This window comes from Trachurus trachurus (genome assembly GCF_905171665.1).
Source record: "Trachurus trachurus genome assembly, chromosome: 15".
Taxonomy (NCBI): domain Eukaryota; kingdom Metazoa; phylum Chordata; class Actinopteri; order Carangiformes; family Carangidae; genus Trachurus; species Trachurus trachurus.
Window position 1 is genome coordinate 2,589,237 of NC_139906.1, and position 26,951 is coordinate 2,616,187.

At 42.5% G+C, this 26,951-nt stretch overlaps 1 protein-coding gene across 2 annotated transcripts in view; it reads left to right on the plus strand.

Moving 5' to 3' along the window:
• LOC310997901 (spectrin beta chain, non-erythrocytic 1) overlaps positions 1-20,611 on the plus strand; it is a gene marked incomplete at its 5' end in the record, with an annotated part of 110,506 nt that extends 89,895 nt beyond the window's left edge. For both annotated transcript variants that reach the window (XM_083987734.1, XM_083987733.1), the window contains 10 exons: positions 2,332-2,489; positions 3,494-3,632; positions 5,219-5,303; positions 5,384-5,580; positions 7,262-7,362; positions 8,719-8,773; positions 14,777-14,982; positions 16,110-16,283; positions 16,580-16,622; positions 17,972-20,611. In XM_083987734.1, coding sequence (XP_083843860.1) covers positions 2,332-2,489; positions 3,494-3,632; positions 5,219-5,303; positions 5,384-5,580; positions 7,262-7,362; positions 8,719-8,773; positions 14,777-14,982; positions 16,110-16,283; positions 16,580-16,622; positions 17,972-18,181 — 1,368 coding nt within the window. In that variant the 3' untranslated portion in view covers positions 18,182-20,611. The remainder of the gene's footprint in view (positions 1-2,331; positions 2,490-3,493; positions 3,633-5,218; positions 5,304-5,383; positions 5,581-7,261; positions 7,363-8,718; positions 8,774-14,776; positions 14,983-16,109; positions 16,284-16,579; positions 16,623-17,971) is intronic.
• Between the last annotated feature and the right edge of the window lie 6,340 nt (positions 20,612-26,951).

A 26,951-nucleotide genomic window follows, 5' to 3' on the forward strand; every position in this document is an offset into this window, starting at 1 on the left:
CACATAGACTTAAAGGTCCAGTGTGTAAAAATTGGCAAATTTTATTGTTAAAATCTATACTACCCATGAATATATTAGTATAAGTGTAAAATCGCTATTAGAAAAATTCTGTTTGGTTTTTGTAGCCTTAGAATTCCTCTTTTATATCTACATATAGCAAAGGTCTTGCTTTAGAGAGCGTCGCCATCAGAGAGCGCGTTTCAAGAATTTCATGTTCATAAATAAACCAATTAAGAAAAAGGAGGAAGGAAACAGCAGATATATACAGTATATCGTAAAATGGTTTAGATCTTCACCTCGTCGCTCCATGCTCCTGAAACACTCCCAGTCGTCTCAGTCCTGGTAAACATGTTGTTTTGTCCTCGGAGGCCACCGTCACTTTGCCGACGGGAGCGAGCGAGTGAGTGAGCGCTGCGATCTAGAATCTGAACGCTGGATGTGACGGTTTTACCTCCATTTTACACACTGGACCTTTAAAGGAGATGTATGTGAGACTGTTGCTGCAGTCTAATTTCCCCCGACACTCACTCAGACCTCCGTGGCGTCAACGATATCGTAACAGGAGGAAATGAAGCGGATGCACTGGGAAAAAAACTGGTTATTATGCAAAAAGTTGAAAGAGGAGGAAATGAGCCACTCCAGCATCTGTCCTCAAGTTCTTCTTCTCCGCTTTCAGTCGTCTCCATCTTTCAGACTCATCTCCTCCTCTGCAGATCCTGGTTCTGTTTCTGCTTTTTGAGAGTCGTAGTGAGGTCTTTCAATCTAATCAAATCAAATCAAATCAAGTTTATTGTCGTTCCGCTGTGCAGCAGTTCAGACAAAATGAGAGAGAGTTTCTCCAGGAACTTCAGATCAGTGGTTCAGCGTTTGAAGAGCTCGGTGGGAACTGGGATCCTGGATGATGCTGACATGCTACTTAACTTAACTGACTTACCTTTAATTGTCGGTGCAAGCTGTTTTTAGAACGGCGGAGCAGAGCCGTGAGCTGCTCAGAGCTACGCTACGGAGGCTCATTATGGGATTTCTTGGTTTCCCTCATCAAACTCATCAAATACACAATCCAACAACTCCACAACGCTCTGGTGGACAAGTTGTGAGCTGCACATTCACCACACTATGAGATAATAACACAACGTTACCACACAGAGTTGTTTTAGAGGGAAATACATGCAAAACCACTGATGCACGTTGCCTTCAGGGACAGTTTTTCAGCAAGCGGTCTCTGTATTTACCGCAGTGAGTTTGATGATAATGAGCCTCCGTAGCGTAGCTCTGAGCAGCTCGCGGCTCTGCTCCGCCGTTCTAAAAATAGCTTGCACCGACAATTGAAAGGACAACGAGGAGTTTGTATTTGGTTATAAAAAAGTCTCACATACATGTGGATGAATCTACGCTACCCACACTTGTTAATGGCTCCATCTTCGATAAATATATCGTTTTGTCTCTATCGTTATTTTGTTATTTTAATTAATGGTGGAAATGCTGGGCGAGCCGACCAGCGCTTCCTTACTTTCAGTTTCGCGGACGCTGCCCGGCGAGTCATGAGAATAACGCCGCCGAATCGCCGTTTATGGTCGGAACTACGACGGTATCTGATCGTCTTCGAACCTCTGACTTTCATTGTTGATGAATGAAAACATTCTGGGCAAGACGTCTGTCTTGCGGCAGTCCAAGAATTTCACTGTGAGCACGGAGGCTCATGGTAAATGTAGTATGAGAACACTTTGCTTTCCAAAACTCCTCGTTGTCCCTTTAAAGGTAACAAACTTACTCCTAAAACTATAGGCTAGGGATTATTGCCAAAATCTTGAACTATCCCTTTAAACAAAAAGAAGATTATCCACTGAAAAGAAGAGAGAGTAAACGAGAGACAGATGAAATAACTCTCTCCTCCCAGAGATGATGAAGCTGCAGCTCCTTGTTGCCCCCGGCTCCCCTCCCTCCCCTCCTCCCGTTAATACTTGGTCGGTGCTTTTGCATCTGCAGCCTGCACATATATACGTTTGCGCTGTTTTGTTTTATTTGCCTTCGTCCCACATGACGAGCCCGACTCCCTCCAGATGAACCAGTGGTTAGATGGATGTCGCTGCTGCTGCTGCTGCTGCTGAGTCGTGATTTCCCTCCTGGTTCAGTTATAATGACTCATCAGATTAAACCAGCTCTGATCTCTGTGTGTTGGATTCATCTGCTCTGAACTCTGCTGCTGTGTTCTGTCTCTTCTCCTCTCTCCTCCTCCTCCTCCTCCTCCTCCTATTCTTCCTCCTCTCCTCCTCCTCCTCCTCTCCTCCTCCTCCTCCTCTCTCCTCCTCTGCTCCTCCTCCTCCTCCCCAGGTGCTGGAGGCCTGGAAGCACCTCCTGGAGGCGGCTGAGGGCCGGCGGCTGAAGCTGGTCGACACCGGAGACAAGTTCCGCTTCTTCAGCCTGGTGCGAGACCTGATGCTGTGGATGGACGACACGATCCGTCTGATAGAGGCGCAGGAGAAACCTAGGTAGGAGCAGGAGGAGGAGGAGGAGGAGGAGGAGAGGAGAGGGGAGGGGAGGGGAGGAGGAGGGGGGGGAGGAGGAGGAGGAGAGAGGAGGAGGAGAGGAGAGGAGAGGAGAGGAGAAGAGAGGACTGAGCCCAAACTGATGACCATTTTCTGTCCCTGTGACAGACAATAAAGTTTTTTGAATTGAATTGAATTGAATTGAATTGAAAGGGAGGAGAGGAGAGGAAGGAGAGAGGAGGAAGGAGGGGAGAGGAGAGGAGAGGAGAGGAGAGGAGAGGAGGGAGGAGAGTAGAGGAGGGGAGGAGAGGAGAGGAGAGAGGAGGAAGGAGGGGAGAGGAGAGGAGAGGAGAGGAGAGGAGAGGAGAGGAGAGGAGAGGAGAGGAGAGAGGAGAGGAGAGGGGAGGAGAGGAAGGAGGAGAGATGAGGAGACAGAGAGGAAGGAGGAGAGGAGAGGAAGGAGGAGACAGAGAGGAGTGGAGAGGGAGGAGAGGAGGGGAGAGAAGAGAAGAGGAGGAGGAAGGAGGGGAGGGAAGAAAGGAAGGAAGGAGAGGGAGGAGAGAAGGGAAAGGTGAGGAGAGGAAGGAGGAGAGGAGAGGAGGAGAGAGGAGAGGAGAGGAGAGGAGAGAGGAAAGGAAGGAGGAGACAAGAGGAAGGACAAAGAGAAGGAGGAGGAAGGAGAGACAGACAGTTGTTGTTGTCCATAAAGTTTTGGTGTTTGAAGGTCGTCCCTCCCATGAGGTTTGTGTTTATTTAAAAACAAAAAGTAATAACAGACCATAATATGAGGGAAGTTTCCCAGGAGACTTTGAGCTTCAGTTCAGATCTGAATCAGAACTTTGTATTAACTCATCATCACACTTACATTCAGACGACTGAAACTTCACTGCTTCATCTGAGGCCTTTCCATCCTATAATAATCAGATAAACCAGGTGTTTGTCTCCATGGCGTCGGTGGCCTGTTCCTCTGTGATGATGACTTGTCCTCTCCTCCGTGTTGCGTTCAGGGACGTGTCGTCGGTGGAGCTGCTGATGAACAACCACCAGGGCATCAAGGCCGAGATCGACGCCCGAAACGACAGCTTCACCTCCTGCATCGAGCTGGGGAAGGCGCTGCTGGCCCGCAAGCACTACGCTGCAGAGGAGGTGAACTCACAGATATGGTTTTATCATACACATTATTAAAGGGATAGTTCACCCAAAATTGAAATTTCAGTTACAGGGGGTCTCGGCGTAGCAGTGCATGTCCATATGACAGTTGCAAATGGATACCAACTGTCTTCGTAACAAAAAGACACCAAAAAGCATCCAAATACCTCCATGCTGCCCGTATGTAATGTCCGTCTTGTATTGAAGCCCCGAAATGCGAAATTGTCCCGAAATTTTTTTATAAGTCTATATTTCAAGCTTGTTTTGTAGCGGAAGCTCCTCTTCCCGGTTCGTCCAAATTTGACGGACCAGGAAGAGGAGCTTCAAGAAGCTTCCGCTACAAAACAAACTTGAAATATAGACTTATTAAATTTTTTTCGGGACAATTTCGCATTTCGGGGCTTCAATACAAGACGGACATTACATACGAGCAGCATGGAGGTATTTGGATGTTTTTTGGTGTCTTTTTGTTACGAAGACAGTTGGTATCCATTTGCAACCGTTCTATGGACATGCACTGCTACGCCGAGACCCCCTGTAACTCAGAGAAGCCACGGAGGACTCTGAAACTTCTCCCAGCCCTTAGTCCACATGAGGGGGAGAAGATAATGAGTGCAATTTCAATTTTGGGTGAACTATCCCTTTAATGAGGGACAGTCGTCTGTTATTGGATTCAAGTTTCACACTGCAGATTCTCCTCTGTCTGCAGGTTTTAGTTTTATCTTTTCACCCACATCCTTTAGCGTGTAGAGTTTAATTCCGACCTTTGACCTCAGTTGTTAACGATGAACAAATATCAACTCCACCAGAGCAAAGAGAGGGCTTTTTAAAGAGATAGTTCAACATTTTGGCAAATTGGCCCATTGCCATAATCCCTATAGTCATAGCAGTAGGTTTGTTACCTTTAATTGTCGGTGCAAGCTGTTTTTAGAACGGCGGAGCAGAGCCGTGAGCTGCTTAGAGCTACGGAGGCCCTCATCCCTCATCAAACTCATCAAATACACAATCCAACAACTCCCCAACGCTCTGGTGGACAAGTTGTGAGCTGCACATTCACCACGCTATGAGATAATAACACAACGTTACCACACAGAGTTGTTTTAGAGGGAAATACAGAGACTGCTTGATGAAAAACTGTCCCTGAAGGCAACGTGCATCAGCGGTTTTGCGTGAATTTCCCTCTAAAACAACTCTGTGTGGTAACGTTGTGTTATTATCTCATAGCGTGGTGAATGTGCAGGTCACAACTTGTCCACCAGAGCGTTGTGGAGTTGTTGGATTGTGTATTTGATGAGTTTGATGAGGGAGACCAAGAAATCCCATAATGAGCCTCCGTAGCGTAGCTCTGAGCAGTTCACGGCTCTGCTCTGCCGTTCTAAAAATAACTTGCACCGACAATTAAAGGTAACGAACCTACTGCTATGACTATAGGGATTATGGCAATGGGCCAACTTGCCAAAATGTTGAACTATCCCTTTAAGAGTCCTGTTTTTACACACTCGTTTGAATCAGTGAAGCTGCTCATGATGTTTTATATAAATACATTTTGTCTGTTTGTTCACATTTAAATCTTCTCTCCTCAGATTAAAGAGAAGTTGCTACAGTTGACTGACAAGAGGAAAGATATGATTGACAAGTGGGAGGACAGATGGGAGTGGCTGAGACTGGGTGAGTTTCCCCGTCGGGAGTAAAACGGGATGAATAAACACCTGGATTCATGTTTGCTAACGTGTGTGTGTGTGTGTTAGTCCTGGAGGTGCACCAGTTCTCTCGGGATGCGGGCGTGGCCGAGGCCTGGCTGCTGGGCCAGGAGCCGTACCTGTCGGGCAGCGGCATCGGCCAGAGCGTTGACGAGGTGGAGAAGCTCATCAAACGCCACGAGGCCTTCGAGAAGTCGGCCGCCACCTGGGAGGAACGCTTCGCCGCGCTGGAGAGGCTGACCACGGTGAGAGCACGCACACACACACAGTATGTATGGAAGCAAATCCGTCTCATAATCCAAATTAAACCGGATTAACGGAAATGCCTTTTCATTTTCAAAATAAAAAGCTAAATAAAATGAATAATCAATAATCCAAACTGCATTTTCATTTTCCTCTTCAAGCCTGCTCATTCTGTGACTTCATTAAAATGATAAAGAAAAGGACATTTAAAGGGGAATTTCCGTTTTTTTACAATCTGGATCTTATTTCTAGCATAAAATACGATCATTTACATTTACTCAGAGGGGAATAACAATAGCGTATCGTAACTAAATATTGGTGAAATGAAGGAGTTTCTCTGCAGATAATGTGTTATTTAGAGGCTGCATTCTGCTGCCCTGTTAGACTCCATTATACGGATATACGCGCCTCTCGGCTGGAGCTCATTTCATCACAACCACTTGTAAGATTTCAATTTCAAACAACAAAATTCAATTTGAAACGTCAAATTTGAAAATTAAAATGCATTAGCAGAAAGGCTTTTTCATTTCAAGGTCATAGCTGCATTATTTGACTCATAAATGAAACTAATAAGAAATCATCCAAACTGCATTTTCATTTCCTTCTTTAGGTTGCGCATTTTATGGCATAATTAAAAAGAAAAACCAAACGGAGAAATGTTTTTTCGTTTTCATGCTCACCCCGCAAAAAGTTGTTCCATAAATCAATCCCAAGCGGCGCAGTAGAGTGACATCACTGGCCGACAGCGACAGTGATAAAGCAGCTAAAAGATGCTGTAGCAATGTTTACGTGTCACTCTATATAGTTTTAAAGGACAATTCCGGGCAAATTCAACTCGGGGGTGTATTGTCCTAACATTTTAGGTCTAAAAGAAGGAATCTGAAGATTTTCAGTTTAATTGCTCCTGTTTTGCCGACATGTTTGTAAAACTAGATCTAATTCAAAGTCTCCCGGAGTCTCGCTTGAGACCCAAGTTGGCGCTCGGTGTGTTCACGTGCAGTGGGAAGCTCCCGTTTGTGTCATAAACACAGGAATATCAATTCTGGACTTGGCTTGAAGTAAATAAACTTCTGGCTGCATGTTTGAGTCTCCATCTGACGCTGTCTGTGGCTTTGAGGGATGGAAACAGCCTAAGCAGCAGAACTTCAATCCGCTCCCATTCATCGTTGCCGTGGCAATGCGGGGACAGACACAACTACCGCAAAACAGGAGACATTAAACTGAACATCTACAGATTCCTTCTTTTAGACCTAAAATGTTAGGAACATACAGCCCCGAGCTGAATTTGCCCGGAATTGTCCTTTTTTATTTTTTCATGCGAGAAATTAACCGTCTAGATCCCCGGTCTGTGGTCAGTTTATCCAAATGTTTGGAAGTTTGCTGCAACATTTTCTGAAAAGTGCAGAGCCACTTTTATCTTTATCATTTTAATTAAGTCACAGAATGAGCAGGCGTGAAGAAGAAAATGAAAATGCAGTTTTTGATTATTCATTATTCATTTTATTTATGAGTAAAAACATGCAGCTTTATTTTGAAAATGAAAAACGTTTCTGTTGATCCATTTTAATTTGGATTATGAGACAGATTTGCTTCCGTACACACGAGGCTGCTGCCGGCACGAGAGCAGGTTGATGCGTCAGGTGTTTAAAATAATAACGTGTGTTTTGTGTGTTGTGCGTCCAGATGGAGTTACTGGAAGTGAGAAGAAGGCAAGAGGAAGAAGAGAAGAGGAGACAACCGTCGCCCACGGAGGCTCAGGCCGTAGACGCTGCCGCTCAGCAGAGGTGAGAGTGTGTTTCTATAAACCTGACACATGGTACAGATGTTACAGATGTGACGTGGATCTGTGGCGATTGATCAACAAGTTAGTAAAAAAGCAGAATCACATGAGAGAAGATGATCAGAGGTTTGAACAGCTGCTAAACCGACTGTCTCCTCATCCTTCATCTAAATTTAATCCTCTTTTAAATTAATTCATAAAAGTCAGAATGTAGTTCCCACAGATCAAACACCAGCAGGTTTTTTTACCTTTTAGTTTCAGTCCCGTCTCGTGCACAAAGTAGCAACTTCCTCCTTTGTTTGTCATGAACACGTTTTGTGATGTTAAAACGCACGTGAACACACAAAAAAAGGAAACTTCCCAAAATAGGAAACGTGCAGGAGAAAGTTCATGACCTCGTCAGACCAGGTAATTTAGCAATAAATAACTTGTCTGGAAACAATATGATTCGGTCTTTTAGTTTCAAAAGAAAAGCCTGACATTTACACAAACAGCTGCCCTCACCCTCTCATCGAGGTTCATATACAAGAAAGAAGAAAAACGAATGGAAAGCAAAACAAAACACAGAAGAATAGAGGAACAGTAAGTGGTCGTTGTGAAAGGTGTTGAATTCAACTTTTTATTGTTTCAATTAATTGAAGCAGTGGACGTGTTAAACACAATTGCATTTTTATGTGACGCATAAGAATGACAATGTATTACAAAGTATTACCCCTGGGCTTCTGAATGGTTCGTTTCGCTTTAAGAAATTGGCCGCGGGAGCGCGTGTGCATCCAGCGAAGGTGGAACTATGATACTCTAATGTATTACCAAAGATACTCTATCTTAAAAGGCGGAAAAGACAGTCTGAAATAATTTGTTTTCCCCTGTAACTTTGGCTGTGAAAGAGGAAACTTGCTCATATTCAGTTATACACAGAATAAATTATTTGATGGTCAGAACCCTGTAACTTTGAATGGAAAAGAGGAAACTAATCATGTTGATCCCATTGAGGCCAGCAAGTATATATTAATTAAATAAAGATGAATCGCAAGTTAACTATGGAAAAAATGCGATTATTATTTATAATCGTTTGACAGCCCTAACTATAACTAATAACTTTTTAAAAGTGACGTGCCCAACAGTGTCTGCCAAGGGACTACAGATGAACACGGTCTCTTTTTAACTAAATAAATAAGTGACATCATTAATTTATGAGAGCTATAAGTCAAAGTCAGTGAAATGTTGAATCTTAAAGGTTTTTCAGATTTAGACTGGATCAGAACCGGTGATATCACATAGTGTTCTGTGACCAAGGTGATCAGTTTGTTCTGTGTGTTGTTAATGCATAATGACTCTAACTGTGTGTGTGTGTTTTTAGGGAGGGTGAGCCGGTGTCTCAGAACGGGCTGCCGTCCGACCAGGAGTCTCCCAGGGTTAGTTACCGCTCACCTGCCTACCAACAATACAGCAGCACGCTGCAGAGCCGCCGAGCCACGGCCGCGCCCTGACACACACACACACACACACACACACATTCCCAAGCCTCTTAACACAAAGACACACAATTGTTAACCTCTTCCTCTTCACTCCACATGAATATTCTTTATCGTTTGCTCCTCTTCCTCACTCGTTAATCGTTTCTGATTTAATAAGTTTAATTAACGAACAGCTGCTTTTCTGTTTTTGAAGATGATGTTAGTCTGATTAGTTTTAATAAGAATCAACTTTTTCTTTTCTTTATAATAAGAGGAACAGGAGACAGATAGCAAAGGGACTGATGGGAAATTTAAAGTTTAAATGAGTTTGTTTTAGGTCTCACCTTTGATTTCATTCCATGTACTGCACCTTTAAGACTCTGATGTCAGAGTTTACCTGTAGGTCTGACTCCACACCTGCTGTTTGTCTTCACCTGGATCCTCTCTTTTTTCTTTTTTTTTTACTAATGGGGATGTTTTTCAATTATAATCCCGATGATTAATCCAGATATTTTAAAGGAATAGTTCAACATTTTGGCAAATTGGCCCATTGCCTTAATTGCTATAGTCATAGCAGTAGGTTCGTTACCTTTAATTGTCGGTGCAAGATATTTTTAGAACGGCGGAGCAGAGCCGTGAGCTGCTCAGAGCTACGCTACAGAGGCACAATAAAACACAATAAAATACAAAGTTGTGACCTGCACATTCACCACGCTATGAGATAATTACAGAACTTTACGAGAAGAAGTTGTTTTAGAGGGAAATGCAGAGACTGCTTGATGAAAACTGTCCCTGAAGGCAACGCGCATCAGCGGTTTTGCATGAATTTCCCTCTAAAACAACTCTGTCTGGTAACGTTGTGTTATTATCTCATAGCGTGGTGAATGTGCAGGTCACAACTTGTCCACCAGAGCGTTGTGGAGTTGTTGGATTGTGTATTTGATGAGTTTGATGATGAGGGAAACCAAGAAATCCCATGAGCCTCCGTAGCGTAGCTCTGAGCAGCTCACGGCTCTGCTCCGCCGTTCTAAAAATAGCTTGCACCGACAATTAAAGGTAACGAACCTACTGCTATGACTATAGGGATTATGGCAATGGGCCCATTTGCCAAAATGTTGAACTATCCCTTTAATCATTTATCATATACGAGCTGAGAAGATCCAGGTGGAAACACACACAGACACTTGAATCCAAATCTGGCCTCAGATAAACTTGGACACATTCCTTTTTGTATTTATTTTACATGATTATAAATTAGAAACAGAACATAATAATAATATAATAACAAGAAGAAACATGTTTTACCTTTTTTCTAAACTTGAGTAGAAAACAAAAACCTGTTAATGAAAATGTTCAGTGACGTTTAAATGTGTCGGTCTGACTGAGTGAATGAGTGAGTGTAAATGTGATGTATGGGACGACAAAATACACACTCAGACACACACACACACACACACAAACACACAAGCCACACCTGTGATCTCACCCGCCCCTCCCCCCACTTCTCTCCCCCCTCCTCTGTCTCTCTCAGCTTGACTCCCCCGTCATCCTCTCCCCTCAGCTCCTCATGCTTCTTCTAGTTTACGTCATCATTTATAAACTCATCAACATGAACACCTGAGAGGAAAACAGACAAAACAGGTGTTAAAGCCACTTTCTTTTAAAGATTATAATCCATCATCGTCTGCGTATTGAGACACATTCACACAAAAACAGTAAAAAGAAAAACCATTGTAAAAGTAAATTCTCTCCTCTAGACAAACAAACAGGTGAATAACGTCTTACTATTATTGTCTTAAAATAAAAGATTTTACGCTCTTTAGATCTTAGTTTGATCTTTAACACATTAACACAAACAACAAATTGATATTAATCCATTCATAAACTGTTTTTACTTTATATATAATCAACACAAAAGCAAAACAACACTCAATTTAAGCAACGTACCAAAACAAACTCCTTTTATATTTAAAGGGATAGTTCAACATTTTGGCAAATAGCCATAGCAGTAGGTTTGTTACCTTTAATTGTCGGTGCAAGCTATTTTTAGAACGGCGGAGCAGCAGCTCACAACTTGTCCACCAGAGCGTTGTGGAGTTGTTGGATTGTGTATTTGATGAGTTTGATGAGGGAAACCAAGAAATCCCATAATGAGCCTCCGTAGCGTAGCTCTGAGCAGCTCACGGCTCTGCTCTGCCGTTCTAAAAACAGCTTGCACCGACAATTAAAGGTAACAAACCTACTGCTATGATTATAGGGAATATGGCAATGGGCCAATTTGCCAAAAATGTTGAACTATCCCTTTTAAAATACTAAATAATCATTAGTTTCGTTTTTCGTCCTTTAAAAAGCCAAAAATCTATTTTATTTCTACCTGACCCAGGTGTGTTTTTGTTTTTTTTACATCCCATAGCTCATCGTCACCATCCTCATATCGTTTCTCAGGGAGTGTAGTATGTGTGACGCTCGCCACACACATACAGTACGACACACACTCCGTCCATGTAACAACACACACACACACATCTTTACATTCAAACCTTCATTTAACACGAGGAATCTGTGATTTCTGTTCATCTGAGTTTATTTCCCCCTGATTGTTTTATCTCAACGTTAATAAATGTAAATAAGAAGAATATCTGATGTAAAATAGTTAAAAACAAATCAAAATGAATTAATAACATTCATAATATTTATTATTCAGAGCAGCAGGAAGTTGTTTATTGTTAATTCTCTTCTCCATGTTCATACATCACCTTCAGATCATTCCACAGTTTCATGTAAAAACTGTTTCCCTGTGTTTTTATCAGCATCTCCACCCGTCCCAGTGTGTGTGTGTGTGTGTGTGTGTGTGTGTGTGTGTCATTATATTGACTCAGTTATGACCTCTGTGTCGCTGCGACTCTGTTTTTGTATTATCATTGTTTTTCCTTTTCATTGTTCCTCTTCTCCTCCTCTCACTCGTTCCTTCACTAACACACATTCCTCCAATAAACTCTGTCCTCCATCTTTATCCTTGTGTAGTTATGACTTCTGTCCACACACACACGGTGTCGGTGTCGGTGTGTTTTCATTGTTGCATGCTGCCATTGTCATCATCACCATCATTATTATTTGCATTTCAGTTGCATTTTATGTCAGTGTTTTATTCTTCATCTCATGTTTTTCACCGGTTTTCATCCTGGGGCTTTATATTTATTTATTTTTTAACAAACTATATTATATAATATGTCATATACTGTATTATGTTGTAGTCTATTCTTCTACAGCAGCGTTAATAACTACACAAACTGTCAAGTCCTGAAGTTGTTAATTAGAAAAACAAAACAAAAAACAAAACTTGCTTCATAGGAGAACAGTCAAATTAAACCTAAAGCTGATCAGACAATGTTTATTAAAGGAATAGTTCGCCAAAAAAATGAAATTCATCAGTCATTAGTGACTCCCCCTCATGCTGATGAATACTCAAGAGTAGTTTTTTATTCCTCAAAGTGCATCTGGAGACCCGGGAGGCCGGTTCCTAGTCCAACCAAAACTTTATATGAGAGTAATAATAGGGACCGACACAAAAACGTCCATAAAACTACACAAAAACCATTTAATCTTCCTCCACACTGCTCGTCCACTGCAATCCAAGTGTCCTGAAGGGAGATAGTCCAGAGTTTACTCCAAACAACGTCATTTAGGACATTTTTACAGCCTCAACAGTCCTGTATTGATTTTTTTTCTGAATTTCATTTGGTGCACTATTCCTTTAATTTCATTTTTTGGTCATTTCTTGTACAACTGTGTTAATGAAACACATTTTAATCAGCCTTTTGGCAGCGTTAGGGTGGGTTTTACTGAAGCTCGAACAAGACAAGACAAAACCAGACAATTTTTATAATAATAATTATTATTATTACAGATGTTTCGACAGGAAACGAAAATTTAAATAGGCTGATTATTGATCATTTAGGACAGCGGATGACGCATCCCCAATGCCCAACACATTTTGGTTTTTTTCAAAGGCATAGTCTATTTATAAATTGGATTTTGGGTTCTGGTTGTGAGCAGCTAACGAGCTAAAATCCAGTTTAATCCAAACAGAATCTGTGCCGGTCTTCACTGTTTTATCCTTCTGAAATTAGACGTAATCTAAACTAATTTAATAATAAAGACGGTTTCTGATGAGATTCATAAATAGATGGATTTTTATCTGAAGAGTCTGAGTCAGAGTTTGGTAAAAAAAAGGTCTTTCTATGCTGAAGACTTTCTGACCCAAACGCCCAGAGAGAAAGTTAGAGATACCAGGATTTCTACAAAATACTTGTCTGTTTAGATTTCTGAAAACAACTCTTGAGGATCAGCTCAGACTTTAAAACGTTCGGTCCAGGTCTTTTTTCTCTAAACTCTAAAACAAAAGCTGCCTCCGGATCGGTCCAGCTCGAACCGCTCTTCAGTTCTTAGCGCTCCCAGGAAGTCGGATCGTCTTCCTCCTCCAGCTTCCCTGAAGAGCTCAGTGACGGGGTAATAAAACATCCCGCTTGGAGTGGGTGTGGTGTGGAAAACAAAATAAAATCTGTTTTTGATACTAGGCCAATCGCATCCTCCCCTCATCCATCAATAATAAATGACGCCCAGTAATGATGTTCCAAGCAATTTTGTGGATAATTGTTTGTGGGATTTTGTGTTTGTGTTTTTCTTTTTCTTCCCTCCCCCCTTCTGCTGGCTCCTCCCCCTTCTCCCTGTCTGTGTGTCTTTACACTGTCGGCCATGTTGTGTTGTGTGTTGTGTTGTGTTGTGGTGTAGTGATCAGTTGTGCATGTCCTAAAACCTGCAGAAATCTGTGCATGATCAGAGCGAGTGGTGCAGACGTCTCTCTAATCAGAAGTGGAGCTCACATGATTAAATCCTGCAGTGCTTTAAAAAATAACGCCGCATTAAAAGGTCGAAGCAGCTGAAGTCAGAGGTTTAAGTTGTGTTAGTGGTTCAAGAGAAGACGGAAGGACGTAAGATTTAAAGCTCCATGTTGTAGTTTTATTTTGAAGGGTTGATCCATGAGAAGATCTAAAAACCACCTCAGTGTAGTTTCCACAGTGATCCAATGGAAAATAGAGAAGATTTCAGAATAAAACACTCAGAGAAACTAAAAATCCTGCAAAGTTGTTGGATGGTGGGTCCAGGTGGTGAGGGGGCGGGGCTTAGTTGTGACATCACAAAGTGACAGGAAGTCCTGACGGCTGGTTTTAAGGCTCAGTTTCTGAATACAGGCTGTGTGCATTTCTCTGTGGACTGAGGCTTTGATACTTTCACAGTATTAATATAGAACCTAGAGCTGCTTTATAATCACACTACACATGGACATCTACCTTTATACTGTATGGAGCTTTAACACAAACATCTACCTTTATACTGTATGGAGCTTTAACACAAACATCTACCTTTATACTGTATGGAGCTTTAACACAAACATCTACCTTTATACTGTATGGAGCTTTAACACAAACATCTACCTTTATACTGTATGGAGCTTTAACACAAACATCTACCTTTACACTGTATGGAGCTTTAACACAAACATCTACCTTTATACTGTATGGAGCTTTAACACAAACATCTACCTTTATACCGTATGGAGCTTTAACACAAACATCTACCTTTATACTGTATGGAGCTTTAGTTTCTTTGACAGTGTTCCCGTATTGTTAGATATCAGTAGAAGTGTTTACATGATGGTTTTAGCTGTTGCTGGTCAGGATCTGGTAGTTTTCCATGTGAACCAGGTTTTAAATCAGCAGACTAGTTGTGAACAGTGAGTCCAGATGTGTAGAAGCTGAGTCCAGATGTGTAGAAGCTGCTCTGCTCTGCATGCTGCTGCTGCTCTGATAACTCTGATCTGCAGCTTCTGTGTGTCTCAGTTGATCTTCAGGTTTCCCTCTTCCACAGCTCTGCTCTGACTCCTCCCCCTCTTGTTTCCAGGAGAACGTGGAAGGTGAGGTGGTGAACGGCGTGTCGGAGCCCAGCCCCGCGGGGTCTCCCGGGGCGTCCCGCAAGGGCAAGGCCAGCCAGGCGGCGACGCTGCCGGCCAAAAGCCAGCAGCAGCAGGACGCGCCGACGTCCCAGCTGGAGGGCTTCCTGCACCGCAAGCACGAGTGGGAGGGGCATAACAAGAAAGCTTCAAGCAGGTAGGACGCTCACCAGATATTCACTGTACTGAGGTGTTGGTGTTTACTGATTTTAAATGTACTGGAAGTGAAAGTAAAAACAAAAAAAGTGAATAAATACCAACGTTAAGTACAAATACATGAGCATTTGGTAACCCTTTAATTTACAGGCCGTTAATTACGTGATAATGTCCAGAAATAGCCTAGAAAAAACAATTAATTGCGTCATAATATCAAGAAATAGGCCAATTTCGTAGTAATGTCAAGAAATATCCTAGAAATAACAATTAATTGCGCCATAATATCAAGAAATATCCTAGAATTAACAATTAATTTAGTCATATCAAGAAATAGCCAAAAATTAAAAATTAATTTTGTGATAATGTCAAGAAATAGCCAAGAAATAACAATTAATTTGGTCATAAAGTCTAGAAATAGCCTAGAAATAACGGTCAATTTCATAGTAATGTTGAGAAACATAGTCAAGAAATAACAATCAATTGCGTAGAAATCAGTTTCAAAGACTTGGTGGAGAAAAATTCTGGCCTTTCCCAAAAAATTCAAAGCATTTCTATGAAATTGACTGTTATATCTATGCTATTTCCTGACATTACGACACAATTAATTGTTATTTCTAGGCCAATTCTTGATATTAGTACGGAATTAGGCTATTTCTTGACATTATGACACAATAAATTGTTATTTCTAGGATATTTCTTGACATTATCACGAAATTCATTTTTAATTTTTGGCTATTTCTTGACATTATGACTAAATTAATTGTTATTTCGAGGCTATTTCTTGATATTATGGCGCAATTAATGGTTATTTCTAGGATATTTCTTGACATTACTTTGAAATTAAGCTATTTCTTTACATTACTACGAAATTGGGCTATTTCTTCATATTATGACGCAAATAATTGTTATTTCTAGGATATTTCTTGACATTACTATGAAATTAAGCTATTTCTTCACATGACTATGAAATTGGCCTATTTCTTGATATCATGATGCAATTAATTGTTATTTCTTGGCTATTTCTTGACATTATCACGTAGTTAGCGGCCTGTAAATTAAAGGATTACTGAGCATTTTACTACTTTGTGACATCACAACGCTGACTTTACGCTGTGGCTGTGTCTGCAGGTCGTGGCACAACGTGTACTGTGTGATCAACCAGCGGGAGATGGGTTTCTACAAGGACCAGAAGAGCGCCGCCCAGGGGATCCCGTACCACAGCGAGATCCCCGTCTGCCTGAAGGACGCCGTGTGTGAGGTGGCGCTCGACTACAAGAAGAAGAAGCACGTCTTCAAACTCAAGTGAGTCAGGATGAGGAGGAGGAGGAGTCGGCTCTTCTTCTACCTGCAGAAAAGTCATGTTGTCAACTTTTCTTCAGTCTTGATGATGTCACCGTAAACGACAGCTTCTATTGGCTAATTCAGCTGCTACTCAAAGCTGCTAGTTTGATAAATACAGGTTTAGAAAAACAGGACTGAAGAGCAACAATCACATATTTAACTTGATTTAACATCACATGTACAGTCTGATTATTATTATTAGTAGTAGTATTGGCGTGTTCTTGTTCTTGTTATTAATGCATCCTTAACTTCCACAGGATTACTGATGGGAATGAGTATCTCTTCCAAGCCAAAGATGACGTAAGTAAAAAATTAAAAATGTTGTAAGTGTAACATAATGTTGTGATTTTTAAATTTTACTTTTTTGTAAAAAAAATAATAGTATAATATTCAGAAAAATTATTTATTTTTAATTTTAATTTGTTATATTTAAATGCGTGTTTAATGTAACTTAAGTTTATCAGTGGTTCATTACATTTATTGAAGTGTATTTTTGATAAATTGATCATAAAGTCACTTTTTTCTCAATTGAACATTTCTGCTATTTGTCAGAAACAGTTATATTTATTTAGTTATGACATCACAGAAGAGTTTTACCTTTTAAAGTGATACGGCAATATTTTTTTTTCGTGTCTTGCCTCACTCCCGAGTCCATGACCAGCAGATAGACACCATCCTTTTGACTGTGCGTGCAGTAACGAGGGAGATAGAGCCGTATCGTCCGTAATTAGCTTAGCTCAAACACTGGAAGTGTATGGGTAGTGTTAGCCTGCCTCCACCTAAAGTCGCTAATTAGCTTAGCTCAAACACTGGAAGTGTATGGGTAGTGTTAGCCTGCCTCCTACCCGAGCCGAAATCAGCAGTCAGAAGCTGATTTCATTTTAGCTCTAAACTCTGTAAATATATCACTTTATCCACATTTCAAACATGTTTAGGCGAGAAAGTAGCCGTTTAGATCAGCAGTGTGTCGTTAATTTGTCTAAATACCAGCTGTTTACAATTTTGTTTGGACGAATTCGGCGCTACTCAAGCTAGCCGTTGTGACCAACGCACTTCCGGTTACTTTCACAAAATAAAACACCCGTTGCCCTTTACATACAGAAAACCATGACGATAGAATTTGTGCTTTTACTTTGAAATAGGAAGCTAACCTACCCTCGATGTAGCTAGCTTGAACCAAAATAAACTGTCTTTGCTTGAACCCTCCGTTTTGACCGATCTCGTCCCGTTAGCGGCATGAGTTGCTGAAGAGTTTCTCTGATGACTTTAGGTGGAGGCAGGCTAATACTACCCATACACTTCCAGCGTTTGAGCTAAGCTAATTACGGGCGATACGACTCAGGAGTGAGGCAAGACACGTAAAAAAAAAATGTTGGCGTATCCCTTTACGTTTTTTCTTTTATCAAATTAATAGTTATAATAAGACAGTTTGATCATCTATTTATGACGTCTTGTGAACCAGCTGTAGTAAACAACATGATGTAAACAGATACTGATTGATAAATATTATAAAACACAATCACAGCTGCATGACATTGATCTATAAACCACCTGTAATTGCTTGGTGGTTTTGGCCACGCCCCCTCCTGGGCTCCAGGTGCGTCCAGCTAACTCCTCCCCCTCCTCTTCCTCTTCCTCCTCTTCCTCAGGAGGAGATGACCACGTGGATCTCGGCCATCTCGGCGGCCGTGGCCGGCGAGAGGTCGGAGGTCACGCCCAGCAGCCATAGCACGCCCGCCCCCGCCGCACGCGCCCAGACGCTGCCGGTCTCCGTCGCCTCGGCAACGGCCGAGTCCAGCCCGGGCAAACGGGAGAAGGACAAGGAGAAACGCTTCAGTCTGTTCAGCAAGAAGAAATAGACGCTCCTCTTCCTCCTCCTCTTCCTCCCCTTCCTCTTCTTTCTCCTCCTCTTCCTCCTCTTCCTCCTCTGGTGCTGTTTGCGGTCGCTCCTCCTCATTGGTCGATCTCTGGTCGACTATTTCGTTGATGATACGTTCACGTCAGCTGATCGACTTTTATTGATTTAGAGCAACTGAAGCTGTGGAAACTTAATAATAATTAGTAGATGAAATATTCAATGTCTAATCAATCAAAGTGAAGAAAAAGAAGATGAAACAGTTTGTATCAACGTTTCCTTCTTCCTGTCGCAGCGTTAGCAGTTGATTTGTCAAATAAAATCCCAAACAGTCGCCTCTCCCTCCTCTTCCTCTTCTTCCTCCTCCTCTTCCTCTTCCTCCTCCTCTTCTTCCTCCTCCTCTTCCTCTCAAGGCGTGACTCCAGCATGCAAGCTCCGAGCCAAAACTCTCCACTCTGTGCCTATCAACCGTCCGGTCCGGCTCAGAGCTCCAGCTCCAACACACACACTCTTACACACTCTTACACACACACACACACACTGCTACACACACACATACACCTGTGTCCTTGCTTCAGTCTGTTTGAGCTGAGAAAAAAACAAAAAAAACACAACGAATCCAGATGTGAGTGAAGGAAAGGAGGCGGGGGAGGGGTCTGCAGGCTTCATCCAATCAACCAGAGTTTTGCCGCTGAACAACAACAATACCATGACGACAACATGACGACGACGTAGAGGAGTTCCCAGAATCCCCCACTTTATTACTTCTTATTGCTATTATTTGTGTTTTCTATCTCCTGCTGTTTGTTTCTCCTCCTTCTCCTTCATCACCTCCCGGCTTCTTCTTCTTTCTTCGTCGACTACTGCCTTCTGTGGGTCGTGTTTCACTCCCCAAGTCTCTTTTGTTTTGTTCATTTGTTGGGGAAGTTTGTAGGTAGTTCCTGTTTTGTTTGTTTGGGTCCATCCTCAGTTTTTTTTTTTGCGAGGCCTTGTCTTTGCAAGATGACGTGTATCCCTCTGTAACGGGGAAAAACTGAGACCACGGCCGGGTAAAGCTCTGAAAAACGCCGCCGCTAAAAACACATTACAAACAAAACAAACGTCACCCTGAGCTGAACGTTTTTTTCCTCTGCACTGAACAATAATAAAGTGAATTAACTGTAATTAGTCGGTGATAAAACGTAGATGAATCACAGTTTTCTGTTGAGTCGCCGGGTGCTGGCTAATTCCTGCAGCGCCAAAAAACAAGGAAGCGGCGGTGCGTCGGAGCGTTACCCCGCGGTGCTTTTGAACTGTATGTATAACTTGTGTATAACAAACTGTTTAAAAAATAAACCTGTGTTTAATTTCACCTATTAATAATAATAATAATAATATTACTACTAATAATAAGACCTACGACCGTAATAAGCTTCATTTTGAGTCTAACTTTCTTAATGTAAACTTTAACACACCTGAATGAAGGAGCCGTCGGGCGGCAGCAGCTCGACGGCGGGAATCAATAACTAAGACCAGTGAGAATGTTTCTTAAACTCATCATCGTAAGGTTTCTTTTCTACTTTTTACATTTTACAAGACGTTTCACTTTTTTTGGTTTCTCACCGTTTTTTTTTTCCTGTTTCTGTATCGTTGTTCTGTTTCTGTCTGAGGTTTTTAGTGCGACGAGTGCGGAGACGTAGATGTGCTTTAAAATACTGTTGCTGTTAAAAGTCGGACAGGTCGGCTCTTAAATAACGTTAAATAAAGAAAATTTAAAAAAGCATTTACTGGAAGTGAGTAGTGTTGCAGAGTAATGGTCGCTTTGCTTTGTCGGCTTCAGCATCCCAGTTTTTTTTTTTTTTTTTTTTTTTGAGGATTTCAGGTTTTTACCACCAGTGACCTCAGAGTGAAAGTTACCTGGAGGGTTTTTAATGACAATGTTAAATCATAACGAGCAGAGACAGGTTTGAATTTAAGTTTAAGTTGTGCCAAAACTTTAAAATCTACGAAAAGTGAGATAGAAGAGATCGACAGAATCTGATAAAGTTTTAAAAACCTGTCAGAAGGTGAGTTTAGATCTTAAACTGAAATAATCCAGATTTTTGCTTCTTTAAATCCTGGATTTGTTTAATTTTGTCATTAATTAGCTTCCGTAGCTGCAGTGAAATGAGGAGATAAAACAGCTGGAATAAGCCTGATGGGGGGAGGGGCGTGTTTGTTTTTCACACCTGGTGCTGGTGAAACGCTTAACGTAACTGAAACTCTCTTCTTCACTCGGGGGGTTTGATCCTGAACGTTTTTTTTTCTTTCTGTTTTTTGTTTTATTTTCAATTTTTTTTTTGTTTCATTTCTTTGCTTCCTTCTCTGGCGATTTGATAAATATAGTGTGCATTCCTCTGTCACTGTAACCATAGTAACGAGATATTTCTTCATATTGCACAATCAACGATGCCACGATGCGGGGTGGGGGTGGGGTGGGGTGGGGTGGGCGGGGCCTGTGGGGTGGGTGGGGGCGGGGCCTGTGGGGGTTTGTAGGTGAGGTAGTCAGTGTGATGTGGACCAGGGGTCACTGCTAGTTGGATCTGCACCCGTAGACTCTTCTCCCCGTCTGTTACATATGTGCAAAAAGCCATTAAAATGCTTTTAAAACGAAACAAACACTCTGCTGTCCTTTATGTGTGTGTGTGTAAGAAGTGTTTATTATTAATGGAAAAGATTTAAAACTTCAGCAGGATCTTTTTTGCATGAAATTGCTTTTTACATTTTTCTTCACAACAAGTGTTTCTGGAGACAGGACCAGTATGGGGACACAATAAATTTAAGTATATTTATATTATAAGTATATTTTTTTGCCTTTATTTTGATAGATCAGTAGAGATAGACAGGAAAGTGGGAGGCAGAGAGACGGGTAAGGACATGCAGGAAAGGGCTGCCCGACGCGGGATTCGAACCAGGGCCGCCTGCGGTGAGGACTATAGCCTCTACATGGGACGGCCGCCTTAACCACTGCGCCACGCACCGCGCCAGGGGGACACAATAAAGCGAGGGACCGGTCTGGGGACACAATAAAATGAGGGACCGGTATGGGGACACAATAAAGTGAGGGACCGGTCTGGGGACATAATAAAATGAGGGACCAGTCCGGGGACACAATAAAATGAGGGACCGGTATGGGGACACAATAAAGTGAGGGACCGGTCTGGGGACACATTAAAGCGAGGGACCAGTGTGTACCTGTGGTCAGGTGAGGGGGTGTGCAGCAGCAGGGGGATCACCGTGTTGCTCAGACACTCGCAGAGTGGACACAGGAACTCTCCGTTCTCCACGTCGTAGCTGGTGTGACCTCGAAGACGCTGCTGACGTCTCTGCTCCTTCAGCTGCACCGCCTCAAAGTACCTGTGCACAGGTGAAACACCAAATTAACAACTAATGTAATGATAATATATCATAATAATGCAAGTAGACTCTTTTAAAAGCAATAAACTTTTATGTCTTATTACTTTTTACCACTGTAATTGGAATTTTTGGAACTTTTAAGTATCCTAAATAAATAACAATAACAATAAAATGGACTCTCGGTCTCTGCAAAAATTGCACTTGAATAAAAATCACAACCAAAAACAATAAAATAGATCCCGACTCTGTTAATAAAAAATGCACTCAATTATAAAACCACACACAACCAAAACAATAAATAAAATGGCTTATCAAGTCTCAAGAAAATTCCATTAGCCTCCGTAGCGTAGCTCTGAGCAGCTCACGGCTCTGCTCCGCCGTTCTAAAAATAGCTTGCACCGACAATTAATCACTCTCCTGGACCGACGCACACCTGAGACACACAGGTGGGCGCCGCGTTGGGATGACTGAGAAGAGAAGGAGAGGAGTTCATTAGTATATTAGAGGGAGGAACCCAAGTGAGGATGATGATGCAGTGATGGATGTTAACAGTGTTGCTTTCATCAACAAAAATGATAACGAAATATCGTCATAAACCTTAAGCACGCGACGAAAACGAGACAAGATGCAACGTAAATAGTAGTCATGTGACGATAACTAAAATGAAATATATAATGCAATATTGTTCACGAATAAGAACGAGACTAAATGTGGTTTACAAAATAAACATGTGACTAGCGTGTGTGTTTGTGAGAGAGAGGGAGTGTAAAGTGGGTTTCTCTAAAATATCTGCTAAAATAGTGTGTGAACTGAAAATAAATATGTTGAGCATCTTCCATGTCTGGAATGGATGTTTTCTTGAGTCTATAAGGTAACAATAATACAACCAGACTTCATTGTAAATAGGAAAAGTTGAGATCTACAGCTGCTGCTCCTCGCACGGGAATGAGGAAAAACCTGATAATCTGCTCTCAAACAGGGAGCTGCACCCTGATCAGGTGTTTCCTTGTTCCGTCTCTGTCTATGGTTATAGCCATTCTACCAACTGTGAGTGCAGAGACAGTTGATGAACTCCTGGATAATTTCAACTGCAAGATCTCAAATGTCATGGATACCATTGCACCTATTAAAACTACAGTGTTTCCCATACATTCACTTTCGTTTGTGGCGGCCCGCTACACATAAATTACGCCGGCCACGAATAGATTTTTCGTCTTTTGGCTCGACCAATGCAATATCGTTCTGTTCATTCATCTCTGCATAGCGCTCTTTCTCCGTTATTGGCATTCACACACACACACACACACACACACAAGCGCGCAGGCATGACAGCAGTGTGCTGTAAAAGCGAGACTCATACTGTCCGAACACGAATCGGCAAAATAATACAATGATGCAATCCCTAAAATCACCTAGGAATAAATCAGCTGTAATGTCAGAATTTAATACAGTCGGACGATCTGACTGTCACATCAACATCAGTGGCAGGGTGTCGCTAGTTCCTCCAAGGACTGGAGTGGCTCATGACATGGGCAAGAATGGTGTTCAAGCCAGTGAAGTCCAGGTCCCTGGTCCTGAGGAAGGGGAGGGTGGAGAACAAGTACCGCATCCACTTGGATGGAGTCCAAATTCCAGTGTCAGAGAAGCCAGTTCAAAGCCTGGGGAAGGTCTTTGATGCTATCCTGAAGGACAAGGCATCGGTAGAGGCAACACACAAGGAACTGAAAATCTGGCTATCGGCAGTGGACAAGTCAGGACTTCCAGGGAAGTTCAAGGCATGGATTTATTAACATGGTATCCTGCCAAGACTCCTGTGGCCACTGTTGATACACGAAGTCCCAATTTCCATCATGGAGAGCTTTGAACGTAACATCACCCAGTTACTGCGCAGATGGCTGGGCCTGCCAAGGTGTCTAAGCAGCATTGCCCTTTACGTGCACTCCAACAAGCTGCCACTTCCCTTCACTGGCCTGACAGAGGAGTTTAAAGTCACCAGAGTCAGAGAGGTGTTACTTTACAGAGATTCAAAAGACACCAAAGTCTCCTCTGCAGGCATCACGGTGAGAATGGGAAGGAAGTGGCAGGCAAAGGAGGCAGTCGCACGGGCAGAAGCAAGACTGCGGCATGGTGTCCTGGTAGGCACTGTGGCAGTGGGGCGAGCGGGTCTTGGTAGCCAAAACCACAGTTTGACAGAGCCCAGGGAAGGGAGAGACAGCAGCTGGTGCAGGAAGAGATCCGTGCAGAGGTGGAAAAGGAACGCCGCAGCAGGACAGGGGCCATGCGCCAGCAAGGTGCTTGGACGAGATGGAACCATGCATCTACCCGGAAGATCACTTGGACAGAACTGTGGAAGTCAGAACCAGCTAGACTCAAGTTTTTGATCCAGTTGGTGTATGATGTACTCCCAAGCCCGTCCAACCTGCACTGTAAGGGCCTACTAGAAACACCTGGGTGCCCACTGTGTCCACCAATAGGCAGCCTGGGGCACATCCTGAGCTGCTGCCCCAAGGCCTTGGGAGAGGGGAGGTACACCTGGCGTCATGACCAGATTCTGAGGGCAATGGCTGACACCATCTGCACAGGAATCCAGCATAGCAAACATCAGCTCCCAGCAAGGCACAACATCCATTTCATCAGGGCAGGAGAGAAACCTCAAGCAGAGCGGAAGGCCTCAGCCGGGCTGCTAGCCTCAGCTCGTGACTGGAAACTGAAGGTGGACCTGGGGAGGAAGCTGAAGTTTCCAGAGCACATTGCAAAGACGTAGATGACCATTTATTAGCCCGGGCGTTTAATATTCCAAAACGACTTGGAGCCCAGGCATTTATAAGAACCAGGCGCGTATTTGCAACAGGCTACAATTTATTTTTGCAATGAGCAGCACCAAACCATCATGCAAAGAATGAAGAGGTCACCATAGCACCACTGGAACAAAACTACTTTTTTCCCCGACGCATCTTTATTGACATCAGACAATATACAAAGACAGTTTGTCTGTGTAACCGCGACACAGGGAACTGATCAGAGCAGTGTTGTGAATTATAATGGAAAGGGGGGCCGATCGCGGTAATTTCAACACTGTACATTAGCGCATTTATCTATATCCCTATATACCCTCAGTCTATCGCGCCTGTGTTTGTGTGTCTGTGTGTGTGTCTCTGTGTGTGTATGTGTGCGCCTGCATGCGAGAGAGAGAGCGAGAGCAGGGGCTGACTGACAGAGGTGTAAGCCGGTGAAGCGCTGTTAAAAAAAAAACTTTTGTTTTCTGTGCATGGCTATGGTAAACACTTAATCGCCCGGGCGTTTAATTGAACCGCCGTTTATTCTGCCGAATGAGGTCGGACCCCGGCGGCTATTAGAGCACAGGCGCGTATTTGCACACGGGCGATTATTTGGTCATATACAGATGTTACTGGTTCAAAATTGCGGGGTTTTTCCTGCACTGCAGGATTGTGTGAACGCGTGTCTTTTCACCACAACTGTTTTCCTCTAGGTGGCAGCACCGTACTAAATACTGCTCAGACGTTTTGGGGACTATGCTGACAGCCTGATAGCCGCGATTAGGAGTGGCGCTGTTCATGATACAGAATACAAGAGGATGAAAGGAGAACTAGCTGCAGACAGTAAATAATATAGTAGCCTAGTTTTTCAATGACAAAATGTAACGACGGCAGCTACAGTAGACTATAGCCCACGTCTCACTCTCTTTTTTCGGTCATCTGTCTCGTCATCTCCAAAATGTGTTTTTAAAATGAGCCAACTACAGTACTGTGCAGTAGTGCCGCAGATTTCTCACTCCGCACCTTGTTTGAGAGTGCAGCTGGATGATTTCTTGTGAATGAACGGGTCTGTGTCACTTTGGGGCTGGGCGATAAAACATAGGATAAATAACTTTCCCTCGATAGAAGACGCGGCCGATACAAAGTCGATGTTGGTTTCATTCATCCATTTTTTGACAGACAACACAAACAGCCAGTGATAATGAGAGTGGTGACACCGTCAGCCATGCAGCCGGCCTGGACTTTTTATTTTTAATTATGAAGGATCATCTGCGCAAGGCAAAGATGATAGCATCAACAAAACACGGCGTAACACACGCGGCTGTATGGGACAGGCTTTTATTTAATTCAGAACAAACCGCTTAGCAAAAATGGAAAATATAGTCTATAATAATTAATTGATCTGTTGTTTGGCCACTGTTTGAAAATAACCCGAATTATGAGCAAATAATCTGATCCAGAGCAGCAGTCATAATCAGACTTCTTCTAAATAAACCGCTCTAAATAACTTACTCTTCTTCTAAATAACCCTAAACCGCTCTGAGGCGAAACCAACTAACAGGGAGGAGTTGGAAGCAGCGATCCAGACATTTTGGATGGAGAAGCTGACCATCAGCGTCTGTAATAAGTAGGCTACATCGATCATCTGGACAGTGTCATTGAGAAAGTTATAGAACTGAAGGGAGGAGCGACTGGCATGTGACCGTAATCGATATCCTGTCCTGGGGATGCTGTTTGTGTGCCTGCTGGTGACTGTAGCCTAATATAAAGCTGCTGTATATTTTAAATAAAGCTAGAGAAAAAAAAATCTGGCATGAGTCAGTTCTTTGTTCTAAAGTTGTGGGAAATATACTAGAGACAAAAGAAGGGACACGCACATTAGGGCAGGTGACGTTATGTAAACAAACATTTTTATCATGTGATCAACAACTCACATGTCTATTCTCTTAGTTACATAGGCTATAATTTAACACATATGTTGGATGATCGCGCTGTTTTATAACTTTAAACGTATGTTGTTATTTGTCTCAAACGTCCCACCTATGCGGGTCGTTTGAGACACAGAGGAGGGGCGGTTGAAACAGCATGTTTTAAACAGAAACTACTGACATTAGGCTACTCCCGTTATGAAGCTTATCTGTGAAACGTGCGCTGCTCAGAGACTGGGCAGAACGGTCCCACTTGCTTTCTCCCCGGCTACGTTGGTGGAGATCTCCCACACAGTAAAAGATTTAGGCAACACATTCTTCCAGCTGGCTGTTTTTCTTCCAGTTACAGAAAGTAGCCTATGTGCAAAGTACCTTATGAGATACATTAACATCTCTATTCATATAACGCCCATCGAAACAGCTGATTTACATGTCGGCCGTCAACACATGGCGATTGGCCATTCACGCGGCTTTGTTCTTGGTTTCGGCCAATCAGCTTATAAGCACATGGCTAATTATCAGCTTTCAACCAATCGCACTGTTTTAATGTGTGTGTGAAAGTTATTTTCTTTAGTTCATTTTCGTTTCTTTTGGATTTTTTTTTACAACAATGTATCAATATAATATTGTTTTCGTTTCATTTCGTTATAAAAATCAATCCCTTTTCTTTGAAACAATGAAAAAAAAAAATGAG